The 22,029-nt window shown below is 42.7% G+C and overlaps 1 protein-coding gene across 2 annotated transcripts; it reads left to right on the top strand.

The window, feature by feature from the left end:
• Window positions 1–529: 529 nt before the first annotated feature.
• On the top strand, window positions 530–21,819 carry npr3 (natriuretic peptide receptor 3). Of its 2 annotated transcripts, none has more exons than XM_070904694.1 (8): window positions 530–1,245; window positions 14,915–15,037; window positions 15,946–16,121; window positions 16,810–16,945; window positions 19,132–19,226; window positions 19,348–19,465; window positions 19,582–19,669; window positions 20,083–21,819. In XM_070904694.1, the coding sequence occupies exons 1-8, from the start codon at window positions 585–587 to the stop codon at window positions 20,192–20,194; spliced, it is 1,509 nt and encodes a 502-aa protein (XP_070760795.1). In that variant the 5' UTR covers window positions 530–584; the 3' UTR covers window positions 20,195–21,819. The 2 variants fall into 2 exon arrangements, with proteins under 2 accessions (XP_070760795.1, XP_070760794.1); XM_070904693.1 differs by having other exon boundaries at window positions 19,585–19,669.
• Window positions 21,820–22,029: the final 210 nt, after the last annotated feature.

The raw sequence follows: 22,029 nt of genomic DNA on the forward strand, positions 1-22,029 counted from the left end.
TCCTCTCTCTTTCAGTCTCTTCTGCTGCGCTTCATCTATGTCCGGGATTCGTGTTCATGTTCCCCGCTCACCGTGTTGAAGTGGCTCATTGTGGCGGAGCGCGCAGAGGCGGCGGTGTCGCTTTAAGGAGGAGGAGGTGGGCAGCGCTCCGATGACGCAGGAATCATCCTGAGGAGATGCTTCAAAACTCCGGGCCCGGAGACGCAGCGTGTGCTGCCGCCACTGCCGCTGCTGGAAGGACTCGCCGAGCCTTGGACGGAAGGGATCAACTGTTGAGAGAATATTTTTTTGGAGCCAGGTTCAGGAGCCTTCGGAAGGAACTCTCAATCCCAGCAATAAACACACACACACACACAAACACACACACACACACACACATTTGGGCAGATTCGCTCATTTTCAAGTTATTTACCATTAAGCCATTTGCTCACAGCGGAGGGCTCTCTGTTGTGTATGTGCGCTGCCAAGTGGAGCCAAAACTTGGTGGGGGTGGGGGGTGGTGGTGGTGGTGGGAGGGGGGGGGCGGCATTTGAAGAACATCTCTGTAGTCATTGATCCGAAAGCGAGACTTGCAAAGTCGCATCATGCTGTGTCTCAGCGCGCTGTGCGTGTACTTTCTGGTGGTCCTGGATCCAGTTATGACAGCCCCCACTACCGAGGACATAGAGGTTCTGGTGTTTTTGCCACAAAATAACTCTTACCTCTTCTCACACGCGAGAGTCTCGCCGGCGATCCTTTACGCGCAGCGGCGGCTGAAGACGGATGGGGGACCGTACTCCGGGCTCCACTTCAACATCCAGTTTGAGAACTCCGACTGCGTCAACGACGCTCTGTTCACGTTGGTGGACAGGTCGTGCGGGAAAAAGCCCGATCTGATCCTGGGTCCGGTGTGCGAGTACGAGGCGGCGGCGGTGGTGAGGCTGGCGTCCCACTGGGACATCCCGGTGATCACGGCAGGTGCCCTGGCCGCCGGCTTCGGCAACAAGGACGCCGAGTACTCCCACCTGACCCGCATCGCGCCGCCCTACGTGAAGATGGCAGAGACCTTCGCCGCGATGTTCGAGCACTTCACCTGGAAGAGCGCGCTGCTGGTCTACGAAGACGACCAGGAGGAGCGGAACTGTTACTTCACTCTGGAGGGGGTCTACCATCTGATGGCGGACTTCAACATCAAGACGTACGCGTTCTCCCAAGGGGACCGCTTGGACACTGACGACATCCTCCAAAACATCTATGAGACTGAAGGTAATGCAGTTTTCAGTACCCCCCCCCCCCCTCCCTTTTTTTTGCATCCTAAATGAACTCGATTGTTTATATATAAACTACTTCATAAGTCATTTAATAATAAGTCACTGTAGAATCTACATGGGGTGGAGTTAGGACATCAGGAGTCAGCATCAGTCACCTCCACATTTTTAAAGAGGGTCTCCCCAAACTGGACTTTGATCATCAAACCTGTAACCAGCAAAATGTTTGTCGGTATCTTCTGTAGGTTATGCCTTTTTGCGACCAACGATTCTTTTTATTAATCTATTCATCTGACGAATGATATCCTCTCAGTGTCTGGTCTGCAAAATGTCAGAAGCAAATCACCAAGTTCCCTTTCCGCGTAACTATTCCTCCACTGCAGCTCATCAAGTCGGCACTACCCCCGGGGGGGGAACATTGCATTAAACAGGCTAACTTTTGGATCCGACTCAGGTCTGCCGAAGCCTCAGCTTTTCTAGAATGCATTTTCGTGCATAGGCTTCGGAGGAGACGCGTCACGAGGAACATGGATGAGCAAGCATGCGTCATCAGGAAGGAGTGCACTTGATGCAATGTGAGTGTTTTCAAGGGGGGCTGGCAGCGGCGTTGGGAACTTGAACCTGATCGAACGCTCAATGACGCACAGTTCAACCCCAGAGGTTACATGGGAAAGAAACTGCAGAGCTTGCGCCGTTTCGACCCTTAGATACGTGGAGTTTTTAGCCGTTAAGATGCCATGTGTGCGCCGCGCTGTCCATAACTGAGTCATGTTGTGGATTTCTTCCTTTAGGGGAGTACAGTTGTTGAAGAAGGGGGGGGGGGGGCGGTATCGGATTGGCACCAGTATCTCCAGACACTCAAGGTTGCAGTATCAGTGTCGGACGTGAAAAAATGGTATCGAGCCGTCCCTAAATTTTTTTTTTTACCCAAAACAAGGTCTGCGGATGTTGTCCCCCATCACTTACACTGAAATCGTCCGTAAGAAGGGGTATTGGCCCAGGCCAGTTGGACGCAAATGATTACACAGGTTGTGAAATGTGAATCAATCCTTTTTTTAAAGAACCTGGGACTTGGAACTGTTTGGCATTCTTGACAAAAGTGACATGAATAATGAATTGCTGATTTCATTTTGTTGACAAATCGATTGAATCAACTCAATGTTCAATCGGATCAGCAGATGATGATGATGATGATGATTGGACAAACACGTCGATAGGGTTAATAACAATCATTAAGCTGCTGCCACTTCATCCGTGCAGCAGGAGCTGACACTGAAGGAGAAAGACTGGTGACCCCCCCCCCCCCCCCCCCCCCAAATGTCCATCAGACATTAAGATGATGGATGAGCCACATGGGTGATAGCTAGCTTGAAATCGTTTAGAAGGACTTTGGGATTTGGCAGACAGAGAGCAAAGTGAGCAAAACAAAATGGGACACCCCCTCTCTACATGTGTGGCCTAAAGCTGCGAGTGATTAGAGCTCTTACAGTCATGTAATACCTTTTTTTTTTTTTTTTTTAAACACGGCCATTGTCTTCTTCTGCAGCATTTTCTGGACAGTCTCTCGGATGGGCGGAGCAACTTAAAGGTCCCGTATTTTGCTCATTTCAGCTCTATATTTTTATTCTGGGACTCCGCTAGAGCAGCTTTGCATGATTCACAATTCATAAAAAGCACTTATGTATCTTCTCCTGGCCCTCTCTGCAGCCCCTCAGTTCCCCCCCTCTGTCTGAAACAAGCCGTTTGAGACAAACTGAACAACCTCCAAAAACTTGAAGAGTAGTTCCTGAGCAGAGCGCTCCAATAACTCAGACAGACTGAGCGGGTGGATGAGCGTCCCTGCACTTGGTGGGTGGAGCAGATGACCTGCTGGGGGGGCGTGACTGAGGGTGGGAACTGTATAGTTAACATCACAACCTTACAGGAAGTCTTGACGGCTCGTTTAAAGGCACAGTGTCTGAATACGGACTGAGCGTTTTGATCCTTTCACAGTATTTATACAGCACCTAGAGCTGCTTTAGAATCTCTAAAATCCCCCCCCCCGGGATCAATAAAGTATTTCTGATCCTGGTTCTGATTATGATAATCAAACAAGACATGGACATGTCACTTTCTACAATGTGGGACCTTTTAATTTGTTAACTGAAGTAAATTGTTCTTGGGTAGAAAATGTTCTGTGAGCTTTCCAATAAGATTCCCTGACGTAAAAAGAAAGTATGATGTATCCACATGACAAGTCAGAACAAACTGGCATATCATTCTTTGGGGGGGGGGGGGGGGGGGGTGAGACCCAGGTTAGGTTACATCATGCAACATGAATTAGTAGCAATAGTAGGACTGAACTAGGCTGCTGCACGAGTGTAATGTAAACACACACATACATGCAGTGTTAAAGCTGGATGACTACCACACTTGTCCTCTTGATTTGGCAGCACTTTTCTCAAACCATATGAGAAATGAATGTACGCCAAGGCTATTTCTAGGTTGCCCCGTCCACCCCCCAAAGCACTGATAAGCAGCTTTGTTGGCTGCAATCCTCTGGTCATAGCAGTCCCCGATTACATCACCTCCATAGATGTATAAATTAGCATATATTATACACGCTAAACGCTGCAGAGCTGCAAAGTGCACCTGATGGCAAGAAATTAGTATTCCCGGCATGTCTTGTGCCTAACTGAGAGGTTTGAAAAGGTCTCAGCAAAGACTGTAGAGACCTGAGCAGCGTTAGAGGGGGACATGCTATATTGAGGCATTGTATATATCTCATGTTATATATTACAATCAATTCTTTTAACTCAGTGCTTTTAATTCCCCCAAACTCCATTTTGGGAAAACTTAAATTTCTCTCTCTATATATATATAGATATATATATAGATATATCTATATATATATATTTGATGATGCTCTGTTGCATTTCAAGGTGCTCACACATGTAATCATGCAGACAGCCTTCAGCTATTGAGATTAATTGCACAGTTAATTGCTCTGTTCTGTTATTGGGGTTTTTTTTATGCAACGAATATACTGAAATATACATAAAGACAGAAAAGAAATAGGCCACTTTTCCCCCTTTTTTTTTGTAACTGAATGTGCCACCCTCCTCATATGTTGAGAGTTTTTTTGATGAGCCCCCCCCCCCCCCTCCTGTTTGATGTCATTTGATTGCATAAATAACAGTTTTGGGGAAAACTACTCAGCAACGCAAAGTTGCCAAATGTAATCACCACCAAGCTCAGAAATACCAGACTTGATATTTGGTTGCCTTTTCCATTTAACGTTTTTGTGTTTTTGGTTTGTTTGTTCATTTACGTTTTTTGTTTTCTGCATCGAGCCCAGAGTTTCGATGCCTGGTGTCTAATGCAGTATTCTTGTTTTTATAGAATCATATCCTTCCTGGCTTGTTTTTGGATAAACAACAGCATTGTCTTTGTTGGCTGCTAGCCAGGCTTAGAGTTCGGGACCCCCCACTCCCCCCCCCCATGCAATCAATATGCTTGATAAACATGGTTCCGGGAGATTTCCCAAATGGCTATTTTGGCCGCTTTTGAATACTTTGGATCTTGCCCTTACACGCCACTCTAACAACAAAACAGAACGTGCTAATGTTTGGAATCTTTTTCGTCAGCACATCACCTGTGTGACTTGACAATTATTTTCTCACCGTGGCTCACTGTATCAGCATGTTGGACCTCAAAAAAACACACAACACACATACAAATCGGATTTGAAAAATGATGTCCTTTATACTGTCAAAACCACAAACATGTTCAATGGAGCATTTTACAGGTTGCAACACATGACGTGTGTCATATCAAGCAATATGCAAACTACTTACAACGAAAAGCAGACGTAGCCATGGGCGTTTTTTTTTCTTCTTAGCTATGGCGCTCTTTGAAACAGTTTATGTAAACAATAACACATATGAGTGCTACATATTAGGACTTGTGAGGGGTTCCCAAACAGCGCCCTCCCACTTTTTTTCCCAGCTTCATCATGTGACCAAAAATGGCGAAGAATATTTAAATATATCCCATATTGTCCTATGTCCGTTTTTTTTTACTTGATCTATCAGCATCAAACGAGAACTAGCACGGCGTTTGAAGCCAGCACTTTCAAACAGAAGAAGTCGACCGCGGCGCCCAACGTGACGCAGCGTTTTTTAACGCTGCAACGTCTGGAAACCCGTCATGTGATTTGATCACGCCGGCGTGAACTTAACAGTGGTCACAGCTTTAGTTGCTCTAGTTCCTTACATTCCATTTTAAATGTGCTGCATGTTGACACAGTTTTGGAATGAAAAAAAAAAATACCATGAAGTACACTGCTGATTAAGAAGCTGTTTTACTTCAGTTAAAGAGGACCTTTTATGCTTTTCCTTATTTACTGTCATATATATGTTAGAATGTTGGATATTCATACTAAACGTTGCCAAAGTTGCCAAATAATGAGGTAAACGTACTGTATGTGTACCGTACTGTAAAAGTAATCTCAGGCTTCAGACTGCTCTGAACACTCCGTTTCAGTTTTTTTTTTACCGCCGTGTCTATCTGATGTCAGATAGGCCCGGATGTCCTTATATGGTATCTCTGCTCCAGGCACAGACCAGATGTTTATGTTTATGTCAGCGTTGCTATGTAACGTTTAAGGTTTACAGTTTGCCAGTCCTTCCAAAGACTTCCGGAACTTGGCCGGCCAATCAGAAGAAAGTGGGCTTTTAGGGAAGGGGGAGGGCCTTAAAGAGACAGGAGCTCAAACGGCTTGTTTCAGACAGAGGGTGAACTGAGGGGGCTGCATGAAGGGCCAGTATGAGATTAATCAGGAATTTTTTTGAACTGTGAATCATGCAAAGCTGCTCTAGTGGAATCACAAAATGAAAACACAGAGCTGGAAATGAGCATAAGAGGTCCCCTTTAAAGCTGGCTAAGCCTGCAATGTTTTTCCACACTCTCTCCTAAAAACATCATGTGTGGCTGCATTAATCTAGCGCTTCTAATCTAGAGCTTTTATAATTTGTCCTTTCATTCACCCATTCGCACCAAGTACTCGTACATGAGTGTGGCATAAAACTGGCACGATCGGTTCATCCCTGCAGATCACCTGAAGGCAGCGGGGACAGATGCGTCGATAAGTCTGTGGCCTCCTGGTTGGAGAAGTGCCACGTCAGAGCGCAGTGCCGTCCGCTGTGTTTACTTTGATTTAAATTGCATGCAAATGAAACCAGGCTGCTGCAGAATAACCCCCCCCCCCCCCCCCCCCCCCCCCACAACACTTCTATACACATCACGCTGGTCCATCATAACATGGAATTTCGATTACCAGGGGGGGCTGATTAATCCTGTGCATCTTCCTTTCTAACTTCTAAAACTGAAATAGTGGTGGACTGATAACTCTCTGGTTTCCTTAAACAGCTGAAGATGAAGCTGTTTTTGGGAGCCGGTTGTCCGGCCACGGTCCATTTTATACACAAGGTGAGACCGAGGTGAGGCCTACACAACAGGTGGGCGTGGACTAAAGATTTGTTTCAATGCTGTACTATTCATATCTATACAATTTATGATTAAGTCGTTTACACAGGCACAAAGTTCTTCGTAGATCTGTCTTACTTTTGCTCTCAAAGTGCACCCGATTGATGTATTTCACTTTTAGCTTGTTTTTTGAAGCTGTCAACCCTCACTGTTCACTTGTTGTTTTGCATGCACGAGGACATAGCATTTGTGGAGTTAGCCTCTTTTAGAGGTGAAACTATTTGGCTTCCCCGCCTTTTCAGCCTGTCACCATTACAGCTGTTTTTTTGCCAGTCCAACTCTTGATTTGTTGCCATGAATTCATCCTCACCTCAATGCAACTTTGATTTTTATTATTCATTAAGAGTGGAGATGCACATCATTGTTTTTTTGCAATGTTGCCTGGGCATGACTGACTGCGCAAGGCTCAAAAACAAGGGATTTTACAGAAGCATATGTTGGTAAGTTTTATTTTGGAGGTCTTCTTGAAGGGTTTAAACTTTGAGCAAATTAACGTAGTGAACAGTAATCTAATACTTGAGGATGTTCCAAGTGAACAGATTTCATTTCTTTCGGTTTCACTGCTGACGTTTTGGATGAGCGACAAGTGGTATGATGCTGAAAAATCCAGCAAGAAAACTGAAAAAGAAAAAAAAAATGGACCGCGAAAGATCAACCATGATCAGGGAAAGAAAAATTTGTGAGAGTTTTGTAACCAAGCGTTGTATAGTTTTATTGTTTAAGTTTTGTCTTTTTATTTATTCACTTTCTATAAATGGATTCTTGGGAGATTTTGTTAAACACTTGCTGCGAGCTGCTGCAGTTGTTAATTACTTCATATGCTGCTGTATATTGCGCGGAAGCAGACGCTGAGATGTCGGGTTATTGTCTCCGATTGTTTGGAGTTAAACGACCTCACTGCAAGACGTGCAACTTTGTTTGTGACCCAGATTTATTTGCAACAGGAATCCCTACCAGGCTGGGCTTCGTTTCCCAAAACCATCTTGAGGCTGAAACGGATGTTAGTCCGTGGAATTGCAATGAGACTAGTTGTCTCAGCCAAAAGATGCTTGTAGGAAATGGGGCTTTTGGTCTGCGGTCACACTCTGTAAGACCTGCCTTGCTAGTAACACTCACCAAGAAAAGTGAGAATATCAGTCATAAAGGTTTGTGTCAACTGAATGCTATTAAGTTTTAAGTTGAAGGTTTTTTTTGGTAAAGTAGACAATGGTCTTGGCAGTTATGAACAGTGCCAAGAAGGGAACAGTGCAATAAAATTAAGGATGACATCATTATGGGTTATGTTTGCGGTGGCGGTATTCTCCGAAAAAGCCAGGGGGAGTCAAATAAAAAAACGAGTGGGGAAAAATCGTCATAAACAAACATAGAGCTTGTCGTCGCCGAGGAGGAATGTATCTGTTTCTATCTGTTAAATGTGGTGGCGGTCTCTCTCTCCATGAGCTCAGCATCACGTGGCCCTGACGTGACCTTTTCGGCTGCTTTTTGAAATGCTTTAAAACTCAAGAGAGGTCGAGCGGACCGGTTGTATTATGCTTTTGAGAATGAACGAGCTCTGAGAAGCTGAGCCTAAAGCCAGATTGTGGAGGAGTTTTCCAGTGCACAGAGCTCACAGGATGCCGTTCGGACTGCTTCATTCTAGGTATGCACAGGCTGCACAAGTGCCTCTATAGAAATGGAATGTATTGTTGGTTCGCACATCGGGGCCTCGGTGGTCGTGATGTTGTATCCACGAGTGTGTGTGCGTTGAAATTGAATGCAGTTATTCTGTAGCCTTTTCCAAGTCTGCAGCCCTTCATAGTTGGCACTACATGGTCCGAACCGTACTCAAATCAAAATATAACGTCATTTCGCTTACTTAGAAATACCGTTTCTGACGTGTTTATGATGACGCGCTGGATGTTCACGGCCTCAAAAGAGCACTCGACCAATTTAGCATTGCACCCATGACGGGCATTGAAAAAGTAGGTGGTAATAGCAGTAAATTGAAATTTAGTAGTAGTCTTCAGCCCCTCATCGCTCGAGGAGATTCATCAGACTCCACACAGCTCCCTCTGTTGTTAAGACTGTATACAACTTCTTTTTTTTTTTCCCCCCCACATATGCAGAAGTACTCTCTAAGCACCTATAAACATAGACTTTCATTTGTTTAATCAGCGGAGCCCCCCCCCTTTTTAAGCGTTGACCTGAAAATCAGACGAGCAGCGGAACATGTTAACAGCTTTTAACCTTTACTGAGTTTTACAGTAAAGGTGGCTCATTTATTTATTTATTTATTTATTTAAAAAAGGGGCGGGGGGGGGGGCAGCCCCACACCCACACCCACACCCACTGTATTGGTCCGCAGAATAACAATGCCCACTTTAATTGTTACGTTAAAAATGCATGGAAGCATGCGCAATTTAACGGAGATGCGGTGGACGATTCATGTGTTGGCTGGCCTCCCTCTGTCACTTCTTGTGGAAACACGATATGAACGTTACATCATTAACAAAAGCACCAACTTACTTCCGGGTAAATATGAAATAGCATAGCTAGCCTACACTGGAAAGCCCGTGCGCCACGTGAGAAGGAAAAAAGTAGGAAATAGCTACAATTTATGACACCTAAAATTTAGCACACTCCAGGATTTCCTCCCAATAAACGTTACTGTGAGGCTGTGTGCCATTTTTAAGGCAATAATGTATATGATAATGTATGCTATAAGTAATGTCATTTATTGCCTTAGGTTTACTGCCACCGGTGCCACGTGGCTACAAATCAGACAACAAAAGCAAAGTAAATACTTCCTTAAAGGTGGGTTTGTGTTTCGTGATTGTCATCAAGGTGTGCACTTTAGGATGAGTAGAACTCACTGTATTCATTTGGACTGGAGGCAAAGCGGCAGCGGCCCCCCGAGTCCCTGCTCCTGTAAAATGGTGTATTAAACAAACAAGGTGTGATGTATTCATTAGTGAGCTTTAGAATTGCTTTTGCTTTAACAGGGAGATTCTGAACTCTTGAAAATTGACGTGACGCTGCTGGATAATTTTTTACCAGAGACGACTCGCCGCTCAGTTAGGTCTCAGGTCTTCTCTTGACTGTAGAGGAATGCAGGAAACTGGAGCTGATACAATCTGCCGCCAGCGATGCTGTTGTATGTTACACAGCCCTCGACACACCCATGTGGTTTTCTGATCACTGAGTGTATTTTTCATTTCATTACTCCTCTGCACCGTTAAAGGATCACAGTGTGTAGGATTTCGTTGCATCTGTAGGTGAGGTCGCAAAAATTGCAATCAACTGTGACTTGGGACGTGCCGATCCGATGCTCAGGCGTCGATGTCTGCCTTGAGTTTCAGCTGTGAGCGCCTTAAGATGCCATGTGTGCCGTGCTGTCCACAACTGAGACTTTTTTGGCGCCGCCACCGCGTTCCCAGATGATCAGTAATGAACTTTGAACAGTACAAAGTTGTCATAACCTCTAGGGATGACGGCGAAAACTGCGGAAAAATACGACCCAAGTCGCGATAAAGCGGAAAATATTATTTAACATCGAAGAGCACCGTCTGTTTCCTCTCTTTGTGTATCCTCGACTGAAAACACAGGTTACACAAGGAGGCTGTTAGAGCATCATCAGCGTCTGTCCAACAGGTCTGGCAAAAGTAGTGCCTGAGGCCATGCATTTGTAATTGCATTACAGGTAGACCTGTGGCTGGGATGGACAACATAATGCAATAGAGCAGAATCAGTTTTGGTTAAACCGGACAGCGGCGGGACAGGAAAAAAAATTATTTGTTCTTGAAAAATGCAGGGGGGTTTTTTGTGGACAGTCGGCAGGATTTGACGCGATTGACTTGTTTATTCCAGTCTTTAGCTCAAGCAGTAATCCACAATGTGTTCACATGCATAAAAATAGTAGATCAGAAGGAGGTGAAGAATACAATAGAGCTGTTGCAGGGACGACGTATTTTTGTAGGCAAACCCGTAAGTTAGCGTCGCCCTGGTTCATCTCCACAAAAAGCCAACGGGATTTGTTCCATGGGATTTTGGATTATTGCAGAAAATAAACTCTGTGGCAAAACAAAAGTTTATGATACTCACACGTTTTGTTCAGCAAGATAATCTTCACTGATGAACGCCACTTTCATGATTTTTGAAGCGTTAATGGAATCACCAGAAGTAAAAAGCTAACATTAGGCTATAAAGGAACTACACCATGGTCGCATGACTTCAACGTCACCACCGCTAAGCTTCACTTTTAAGAGAATATAGATAGATATAGATATATAGACAGATAGATATAGAGTTTAAACACAACAAAGCTGTAAAGGCGGGACTAGTGAGTAGATGACTTTTCGTGTTTTGGCACGAAGACGTTTAATGTCCTCGACGACCTCTGTAGTCTCATTTAGCCGCTTGTTAGCAACCGCCTTTTTTAAGACACGTGAAAGCTTCAAACTTCACGAGTGGGGGGGGTATCTGCTGACGTCTTTTATGTCGTGGAACGAAGCGGGGATGTACGACTGAAGCGAAAGCATTACACATTACCTGTCATTTTCAGCCGACACGCTTCATTACTCTTACTCGTATCCATTTCTCGCCTCAGACATTTCACAGTCCCTCAGCACTTCCACGCTTTGTTTGTAAAAATCCCCTCATCCTTAACTGCACAATATTACGATATGTAATGCGATTGGTCCATTTCCGACGCTAATCCTCCCGAGATGTGCACTCCCATCCTGAGCCTGTGTGTCTTTGTGTTTGAGGAGAACTCCCCTCGGACTCCCGCATAGTTGCGAGGCAGTGTCACGCTTTTTAAACCGCACGACTGCCAAAAATGTATCAAGGTCTCTGCCTTTTCAAGGGCAAAGACAGGCTAGTTCCCCCGGTCAGGTCACCCGGCCATTCCTTCGCTCAGTTTGGTAATCAACAGCGTCTACGTACGTTAAGGTTTTGTCTGCATCCAAATGAGACAGATTCATTTTAAAAGGAGCTCGCGCCACCTTTCTTTTCTTCATCCAGATGCGCCCCAACAGCATAAATCCTTGTTTTTTAGTAGTAATGGCATTACCAATTTGCACAACAGTCCCCTATTTGCATATTCTCCAGCTTTACAACTTTTACGGCCAACGCAGGGCGCCTGAAATACACTGTGGGCACTCAGTAAGTGCGCCATGTGCTGCCCCATTCCTGAGTTAATTTGTAACCAGCATCAGTGCCCTAGCGAGAAGGAAATCCAGAAGTTTTGAAATATTGCTGGCTGCAAGCGCTGCCCCATGGAAGGGCTCGCAGAGCACACACAGGGCCAGTAGTGTGTGTAGAGCCCAGTGTAATTAAAGGGTGCTATAGTGCTGGCAGCACTGAGGTGAAGTTTGTCCCACTGACTCAAGGGATATTTCAGGAGGTGTGTTTAAATGACAGAGTTGTGAGGAATGTTCCAGCAAGACTCTGAATCTTCCATATTAACAGGGACGCTGGGGTTACTGTGTTTTTCAATTGCAACCCTTGTTTGCGTAGCAACTTGTTTGTTGGTTTATTTATTTTTAATCGCCGGGACACCGAAAGAAGAAGTTCATTTCAACCCAGAGAAAGATTTTTTTTTTTTTTTTTTTTTACATTTGATCATTTTTTGACACTTTGCCTCACTGCATTGCTTTTAAATTATTTGAATGTTTAGTTTAAAACAAATAGAGCTCCAAATGAGATAAATAGCTGCCTGCTCTACTTGGAGGTCTATCACTGGTAACACAGTTGGCAGTGTTATCACCGTTCTGCTCACTCTGCCTGAGACCTTTTTGGAAACTGTGCGGGAGTTATGCATTGACCCTCTACGCAGTTTTCAACAAGTCACTACGGATGACGACACATTTTCATAAGTAAATGGTGTCTTCCCGTATGTAGCGCTTTTCAACCGTAACGGTTCCCAAAACGCTTTTACAGATCAGGTCTCATTCACACACCGATGGCGACAGAGCTGCCATGCAAGGTGCTGGCCTCCATCGGGAGCACAACTTGGGGTTCAGTGCCTCCCCCCCTCGTCACTGTGCCGCCATTTTTGGGGGATTTTGGTGAGGGGCATTTGTCACCCATAATAATTTGCTGTCATCAACTAAACCTTGAATCGTATTTTACAGGTGCAGTGCGCACAAAGTTCAGCTCCGAGGTTGCCACACTTGTCTATACAGGCCGTGCAGCATCCGCTTCAGTTCGCATCCCCCCCCCCCCCCCCCCCCCAGTGGGAGGAGAGGAGAATCCACAATTTGTTCTTATTTTGTTAGTACACACTGATCTCTGGGAGTCACCAGTGTTTTCCTCTATTTGCTCTTCTCTTTGCGAGATGGTCGAGAGCACTCTTACCAAGGTATGAGAAAAACATCTCATTTTCACAGTCCACAAACTGAATATCATATAATCAAATTTAGATTATTATGTGTTTTAGAGTAATTGCAATGATTGGATTATTAAGTTCGTGGTCTAAAGAAATACTATTGGTCCATTGATCCCAGTTAAGACTATAAAAGCGCTTGGCTTGGGCAATGCGGGTTTTTTTTCCACCATTTTCTTTTAATTTCAGTTACTGTGCGTCCCTCTGCTGACTCTGCATTTGCAGCATCACTTATGTTTTGCCGTCGCTGGGTTTTTGATTTTCCTGTAACGCCGTTTTAACATTCAACAGTACCTTCACTACTTCTTCTTCTTCTTGCAGCCTTTTTTTTTGGTTGCATCTCTCCAATTCTTGGGCATGTAAGCCTGAGTATTTGCACCCGGCACCACACCTGCCCTTATATATTGCTTTAGGGGGCATTACCTATGCTAATAGCAAACAATCGGCCACGTGCCATAAGTAAGAGCAAACGTTTGGTGCATCTGGAGTTGACTTCTTCTTTTTTCTCTTAACAGAAAATTAAGAGAAAATAGAATAGAGCGTTGCTGCATGAGGCCCATTGTATACATCAGAATATATTTGGGGATTGTGAATATTATGGTATAATTGCCAGTCTATGCAGCAAACATTGGCAATTTGTCAGCAGTTACTGCTGCATGTAGAGCAGCCAACTCTAACAAAATGAAACCTGAAAATAACTAAAACAAAAAAAAAGAGAGAGAAGTAAATTCAAACTGCAAAACATTAAGCCGCCTTTCTGTTTTTTTTTATTCATGGAACTTCAGTTGTATTTAAATGAAGATAGTTATTGTGTGACTGATTGTGATGCCAAATATGAGGCACCCGAAAACATGGTGACCAGTTTCACGGTGAATTCGTGAATTTCAGAGTCATAACTTCTGTCAAATCTGAACACAAAGACGCGCAGCACGGTTGAAATCAGGCAGGGCGACTTACGCCTCCCGGAGGACATCATTACCACCGATGTCTGTCCCAAATTAACGTCCACAAGTCCACTTAGAAATTAGGTAGGAAAAACTGTACTGCAGAACTTGCCTGAGAATCATCACGTTTTTTAAGTTTTCTTCAGTATCAAAGTAATCCGGTGACGGTTGTCTGTACATCCATGGGTGCACTGCAAACAGTAGCTGCTAGTAATTCAGCTACTTTTAATGGCAACAATTCGACAAAATGTAAACAAATATGGGTTTGATTTGATTTCCTTTCTCTCATCATATCGGTTCCCAAAATAGGCCTGTATCAGAATCAGGTTTACTGCCAAGTAGGTTTTCACACACAAGGAATTTGCCTTGGTATATTTGTGCATAACAATAAACGTAGAAAATATAAATTGATTTACTCATTTCCAAATGTAATCCTAAACACACTCAATATTTCTTTAATTTATAACAAAACGAGAGCTGATTAATTACTGACACGGATGAATGCCAATTGATGACCCAACGAAACTGAATCAAACAGAAAAATCCACAGTGTGTGTGTGTGTATTACGTCACCTCAAGTAACTCTAACTACAGACACTTGTGGTTTGCTAGCTGTCTCTTCATGATATCAGGAGTTATCTTTTTATAGGTTATTAAACTGTTTCCGCCCACTAATCATCATCTAACACCAAGATGGGTGGGGTTTTTTTTTTTTTGTCAGTTGTGAAAATGTGAGACCATTGAGGATCTTAATGGCCACTGCTACTAAGATCTGGCTACTGACTTTAACTGCATTTGTCTCATTTGTGTCATTTTTTTTCTCTTCCCTGCAGTGGTCATCATGTGCATGGGAGCAGACAAAATACGAGAGATCATGCTGGCCGCGCACAGACGACGGCTGACCAGCAGCAATTACATGTTCTTTAATGTTGAACTCTTCAATGCCTCTTCTTATGGTAAAGTCAATGACATTACACACACATATACATTATACATTTCATGCAGTCTTAATGTATGAATAAGCTTATATATACAGTGCTTAACAAATTTATTAGACCACCTGTCATAAAAATGAGAAAACACAAATATTTTAGAAATCTGTCAAAAACTTGTTTCAAACTAAAAATTGTATTGTTATTTATTAGGCAAAGAACAAACTGGAACAACTAAATAGCCCTTATTCACATATATTAACCAAAAGTCTTAATATTCTGTATGACCTCCTTTGGCCCTGATAACAGCTTGCATTCTTGCAACCACTAAACAAATGTTTCTGTTCAGGAATGCAAGTAAATAACTGTCATTTGGCATCTCAATCAAAAAATAATAATGTGCTTTACTATTTTTTTCTGCTTTTTTGTAAAACAGTAAATTTGAGAATTCATGGATAACAACAATAATTATATTTTAGCATTAAAGATATAATTTTGATTAAAGAGCTTGGCTTGCACATACTGGTGGATTAACCATTACAGAGACATCAAATATTTTGGTCATCAGCAATATTGTTAATTTAGGGCAGTGGTGGCAAACACCTTACACTGGGTGGTGGTCTAATAAATTTGTTAAGCACTATATATATATATATATATATATGTATGTATATTTGGACAGTACCACATTTTCTGCTGTTTCGGTTCTGTACACTGTGAGAATGTGACAATGACAAATGACAACCTGTGACCGTGACACCGTGCTAACTCTCAGCTTTAATTTGAGGGTGTTGGCACTCAGATATGGGGTAAAAAAAACAAATGTTGGAATTGTAGCCCCGCTCCTCTGTTTAAAAGGCATTTCTGTCAAGAGTTGGTGGAGATTAAACCAGTGGCTCTTGTTCTCTCCCCTCTTTTAAATGTAATTCCAGGCAATGGCTCATGGAGGAGGGGGGATAAGCATGACGACGATGCGAGGCAGGCCTTTGCTTCTCTTAACACCGTGACCCTGCTTAGGACGGTCAAGCCTGAGTTTGAAAACTTCTCCATGGAAATGAAAAAGTCCGTCAAAAAAGCCGGGTTCCATGACTGCGAAGACTGCGAAAGTGTATGTATGCTTGAGTACATCTTACGGAATCTCTTGAATATTACTGACTGGTGCACTGGATTCATAGATGCTGATAAGTCAGGTAGTACTTAATGTGCGACCCCTAAAAAGCACCATGTGTGGGTTCAATGGAATATGTATTTAAGGGAGGAGTGAATGGAAATCCAAATATATATAAACATATATAAAAGAATGGCCACTGAAACTGAGCAGCACCGTCCAGCAGGGTTGGAATCTGAGTGTACATCCTCATCCTTGGGGGTGTGATAGCATTTTATTGAATCTGCTCATAAAATGTGGCACCAAAATCCTATTTTAGGTTCAGCCTTCAACACGTGTGACTGCATTTACAAATAAACTTTAAAACTCAAAAATCAGTAATCCCCTTTTGGTTTGTCGGAGAAGGCAGGAACGGTTTTGAGCGTCAGCATTCGTTAATACTCACAGCCTGTAGCTCTAACCCCCCAAAAAATGAGATGAGCAGCAGAAGATATGAAATGTTGATTGTTGAACTGAGTCATGGCCCCTCTTGGAGCCTTGGCAACCGCTGATGTGGAGGTCGAGACCCCAAGGTTGGGAACCACTGATTTAAGTTCTCAATTATCCAAAGCACAAAAAAAAAAAAAAATCTTCAATGCAATTTCAGAATCAGGATGTGGCAGCTACAGTACAATCCTATATGTTTCAGGTCAACATGTTCGTTGAGGGATTCCATGATGCCGTGCTGCTGTATGCCATCGCCTTGCATGAAGCCATGAAAAATGGATACAGCAAGAAGAACGGAACGGAGATCACCTCACACATGTGGAACAGAACGTTTGAAGGTAGGTAGGACACACTGCTCACACTGAGCCAGGGATGACTGCCACCGCCGCTATGAGCAATGTAACTGGTGTGGTAGGGAGTGAGGAAGTTCTTTCGAATGTCCTAAAACTGATGTACGGCATTGCAAATCTTTTAGAGTAGCAGAGTTACTCCGGTTTTCTTATAAAACCCATCATCAGGAGCAGTTGAGGCTGATGATGTCACAGGCCTAACCTGTTAGATCAGACCATCAATACTGCCAGTGCTCTCAAGTGTCATGACCAAGCTTAACACCTACTTGGATATGAAGCAAAACGTGATATAAAGCACCGTACTGCCATCATTCAAGTTCCTGTTCTAGTCAAAAAGTGTCACTCCATGTTTCAAAAAACAGCCTGCACTGTGGTGGCTACGACATAAGAACACCTCTGCAGATAAGCAAAGCGCAGGCGAAACTGAAAAAGAATGAAAACCGCTGCAAATCAGTGAAACACCAGGAAATACGGAAGCATTCGTCAGTTTGACAACATGAAATATGCATGAAACAAAATGAAGATGATCACAAATGTCCGAGATCTTGACGGTACTCTTTCCTCTCTCCAGTGTCTCATATGAGACAACAGTTATTGAGACAGAGTACACGCTGAATAGATTGGTCTGATGACGTTTTATTGAATTAGGATCTGGGACAGGATGAAAATATTTCTTTGACTTCCTGTCGAGACGGTGAAGGCTATTGGAAACTCTTGTCTGGTCCCGTCCAGTTTCCAGGCGAGGCGCACCTTGAACAAGCCTACTGCCTTCGTGGCAGTATTGAATCCCAAAGCATGATGGGAACTGTGGGAGCAAAACTGAAAACGCGAGAGCGCGAGCATTGTGAAGTAGACGTGTGTTGTCGCAAGCCACCAGGCCACAGATGCTAATGCTAACAGCTCCTCTCTGACCAGCGAAGGCGTCCCTTGCCGAGTCTAAAGGCCTTTGCAAGGAGATGTCGGGGTCAGCGAACAGTGTTTGAGACAAACCTTAGGCCGCTTTTGACCTCACAAGCGGACCTTTAGACGCGTGTTGCTACTCAAGAGTCGATTTGCAATGACCGGGAATCAAGCGCTCGGCATCTCAACAGGAAAGTCCTCTGACTTCGACGAGTTGCAAACTTCAGTGTTCAATGCGGAAGCTCACCCCTGTAAACACAACATTTAAGACTGTGTGGAGAAAGCGAAGATGAGCCCATTGAATTCATCTCCCAAGTTGCAACTTTTCATGCAGTGTAGAGCAGCTGTGAATAACAATCATACGAATAATAAGAGGAATTCGTAGTAATAAGAATTACTCATGTCAAATTTACAAAATGCTCCTGCTTTAATTACATGAAAGGTTTTTGATGGCGATTTAAATGCATTGGAAAATCCAGCTACCAGCACCTTTAGAGGACACTAATTAATATGTTTTATACAGGGAGGGGGTGGGGGTGGGGGGGGTGCTCTGTGCAGTTTCTAGGCAACCAGCAGAAACTCCAGGAAGTTACAGCTCTGAGTGGGAGTTCATTTCAAAATGAAAACAAAATATAGAGAGTTGGGAAAAGTCTCCCCTCATGTCCTTCCGTAGATTTCTTTGGGCTCTTTCAAAAATATCCCTGAGTTTCTTACATCTGTAATTGTTTTTTTGTATTTAGTTTTAGGTCACCTTACCTTCATGAATGGAACTACACTGCACTGCAGTAAAACTACAGTAAATGTGCCAGCGTTGATGTATTGGTTATACTAGCAGTACTTGCTCCAGCCTCTGATGCCCTTTTTGGTTAAACATGGAGGCTATAGTGCAACAACAAATACCAAGTAAAAAAAAAAACTAAAATCCCAAAATAAAAAACTGGCTTCGCAGTAATATATATGCCTGTATTTGACTTATTATTATAATGCATTTTTAATAGTGCATTTTAATTGCCTCTGACTTTGTCTTGACACATTTCCAGCAAAACCTTTTTGTGTTTAGTAGACAAGAAAGAGTTCATGTTCACGTACAGTCACAAAGCATCTACATATATATATATTTGTGTGTGTGTGTGTGTATATTATATAACTTTTAAAACATGAATTTCAGATTATAGGCCCTGGAATGGCATTACAGTACTTATTGTGGCAGAGAATCTTTCCTGGGAGTGTAGCTAAATGAAAAGTTCTCCGTTGTTCTTCATGGTGGTCGACAGGAATCTCTGGCCAGGTATCGATGGATGTGAATGGCGACAGAAACGGAGATTTCTCCTTGATGGCCATGACCAATGTTGAGGCCGGAACGTACGAGGTAAGAAGAAGCAAAATTCAAACACTTGTGATGAGCCATCAAGCCAAGGTGCTGACATCTTCCGACATGCGGATGCTTTGTGAATTTCGACTCAATGATAATATGGCATGCTGACTTACAGGTGGTGGCCAACTACTTCGGTGTTAACGGAACTTTTCAGCTGCTGCCTGCCTTCAACACTGACCATTTCACCCTGAGAGGAAGATATAAAGCTCACACAGAGATGCCGGACAAGTCATGTAAATGAGCACTCCTGTTCGCTGAAACCTGTGAAATTTGACTTGGAGTTTGTATGTGATCTACAGTATGTCTGATGGAGCCCGTGTTTTTTTTGTTGTTTTTTTTTTTTACCAAACAGGTGGACTAGGAGTGTCAGCTTTGACCGGAGTCATAGTGGGAGCTGTTCTGGGAACTGCGATGCTTATAGCGTTCTATTTTTTCAGGTAACAATCTGTGATATTTATCTAATGTGTACTGATATTGTCACATTCAACTATTTTATTCCTTTAGATAATACATTATGAATTACTTTCACATTATATTTGACAATAGAATTTTAGAGTTTAGGTCTTGTTTGCATAGTTTTTGAGTATCACGCAGGCTGGAAACAGACCTTCAGCTGACCCATATCATCTAAACCTCTTATTTGGAATTGACAGTAAAAGTGAGCGCACCAAAATGTCAGAGTCAAAGAGTCAATGTAAAATGTAATGGACACAGTTTAGATCATCTTTTTCTCTACCTAATAAGTAATAAGTCTGTGTATAGCCGCCGCTTCTCAAACTCTCTTTTGGTGAGTACGACTTTATGACAACTGAAAGGAATCTTCCTTTTAACGTGATTCACTCCTCTGCAGAAAAAACTACCGGATAACCATCGAACGTCGCACGCATAGTGAAGAATGTGACACGGGGAAACACCGTCAGCTGCGGGAGGACTCCATCAGATCCAACTTCTCGGCGGCATAATCAGCAGGAGCGGCAGTCCCCCTTCACGGAGCATCGCACACCTTGAATGTGACCAAAGACATTGCGATGGTTGTCAGTGGAGTCATGCTGTCGAAAATGAGACATTTTGTGTTTGTATCCTTTTAATGTTTGGACTTATCGTAACTCAGGACCGTTGTAACAGTCGTATTGGTGTGTAGAAAGCTTTGGCCATAATATTCTTTTTGGATTTTGTTTTTTTAAAGAATTTGTTTTTTTTTGTGTTTTTTTTTTTTTGTTAAATATTCAGATGGCGATTGCCATGACTGATAAATAATAATGGCAGAGCAAAACATTGAGGAAATGATACATCTGGAGCTTACAGACTGAAAAAGGGGATATAGGCTATGTCTTTAACTATAGGCTATAAGCTACTGATATTAAGCTACTGATATTGTAACAGTTTTCAGCTTATCATAACCCTGCTGAGATCCAGCAGCCTCTATACAAATCGAATTCTTAATTAATTCATAACTGAGCACATTGCTTAAATAGCGTAGTAATGCCTAAAAACGGGAAACACTGGGTCACATTCGTCAGTCTATTCAATAAATTCAGTTGCTACCTGCATAGGAAATTGTGGTACTACTTTCTGATACGTAACAAAACATGCTTTATTAACGAATAATAAATTATTTACCAATGCTTTATAGGTCACCTGGATTGGGTTGGTGTCATTTTGGCTTGACGGCTAACCGTCCTCCCAATGACTTAAAGGCAAACTATAGACCCCCTTTTCTGTTAGTAAATATTATGATGTTTCATTGTGGGCGGAGCTTAGGCGGAGGCAGAATAATTTCCTGAACACGTTAGGTAACGCTAGCTAGCAAGTTTTGTTGGCTTGTTTTTTTAAACAGTGGTTGAAGAAAATATGAGTTTCTCTGAATATGTACGGTCACTCACTCGGTTAGAGTTAACATTAACCAACCGACCCGTAAACGCTCACTCAGAGGATGGACGATCTGACAGGATTAACTTCCGGTGGAATGGCCAGACATTTAGCGTTACACCTACCTGATGGAGAAACCAAGCGTGTATAGTCAAAAGAAACTGAGGGCGTATAAATCTTTACATGCCTATAACTCTGTCCTGAATGGTCATGAAGGCCTACAAGACTTGAAATGCAAAGATTTAACAAATGAGTTTTGTCTCTGGCCGTACAACTAGCTAACAAAGTTAGCTAATGCGCTAAAAGAGTTAGCGTAACGAGAGAAATCACGTATTCCCTAATTTCTGATTAGGCGCGCGTGACAAACCTTTAGACGCAACGTTATCCGTACCATTACTGATGCATTCATTATTCAATTATTTAATAACATTACCAAAGACACAAGTTCCAAATTATAAAGCCTTTATATAAAGTCCTTATCAGAAAGTGGAACTGAAATCATAATTAATTGTGATATTGATGATTGATAATTATATTTCTGTGTTATTAAGGCAGTATGAGATGTTTTTCCATAAACAATAGTGACCGCATGAAAAAAGGTTTCACTCTGCATTAGTGACTTTTAGTTTTTTTTAGTCATTTGGGTTGCATTAGTCATGCAGACTTTAAAGACAAGGCTTTATAGAAACCAAATAAAGACAGTGAACTTGGTAAAGAACCTTCATAGCCTGTTGGTTCAGTTTGTGTGTTGGGGAAAATATTCTGAGGGTAAACCGATTTATTGTATACAATTTCAAAAACCTTTATTTTATTTTATTTTTCTGGCACACCATATTCATTGTTTTATTTAAAGCTCTGTATGATATTACTATAATGACTTTTGGTATCTTGTAGGATATAGTGATTTAACAGTGACCGTAATGTATTT

The sequence above is a fragment of the Enoplosus armatus genome, chromosome 4 (assembly GCF_043641665.1).
Source record: "Enoplosus armatus isolate fEnoArm2 chromosome 4, fEnoArm2.hap1, whole genome shotgun sequence".
NCBI classification, from domain to species: Eukaryota; Metazoa; Chordata; class Actinopteri; order Centrarchiformes; family Enoplosidae; genus Enoplosus; species Enoplosus armatus.

Excerpts from the sequence above, each read along its gene's own strand:
- npr3 (XM_070904694.1), top strand. The coding sequence starts at position 585 with ATGCTGTGTCTCAGCGCGCTGTGCGTGTACTTTCTGGTGGTCCTGGAT. Across the intron at positions 15,038-15,945 it reads CTTCAATGCCTCTTCTTATG|GCAATGGCTCATGGAGGAGG; the intron begins GTAAAGTCAATG and ends ATGTAATTCCAG. Across the intron at positions 19,227-19,347 it reads TTGAGGCCGGAACGTACGAG|GTGGTGGCCAACTACTTCGG; the intron begins GTAAGAAGAAGC and ends GCTGACTTACAG.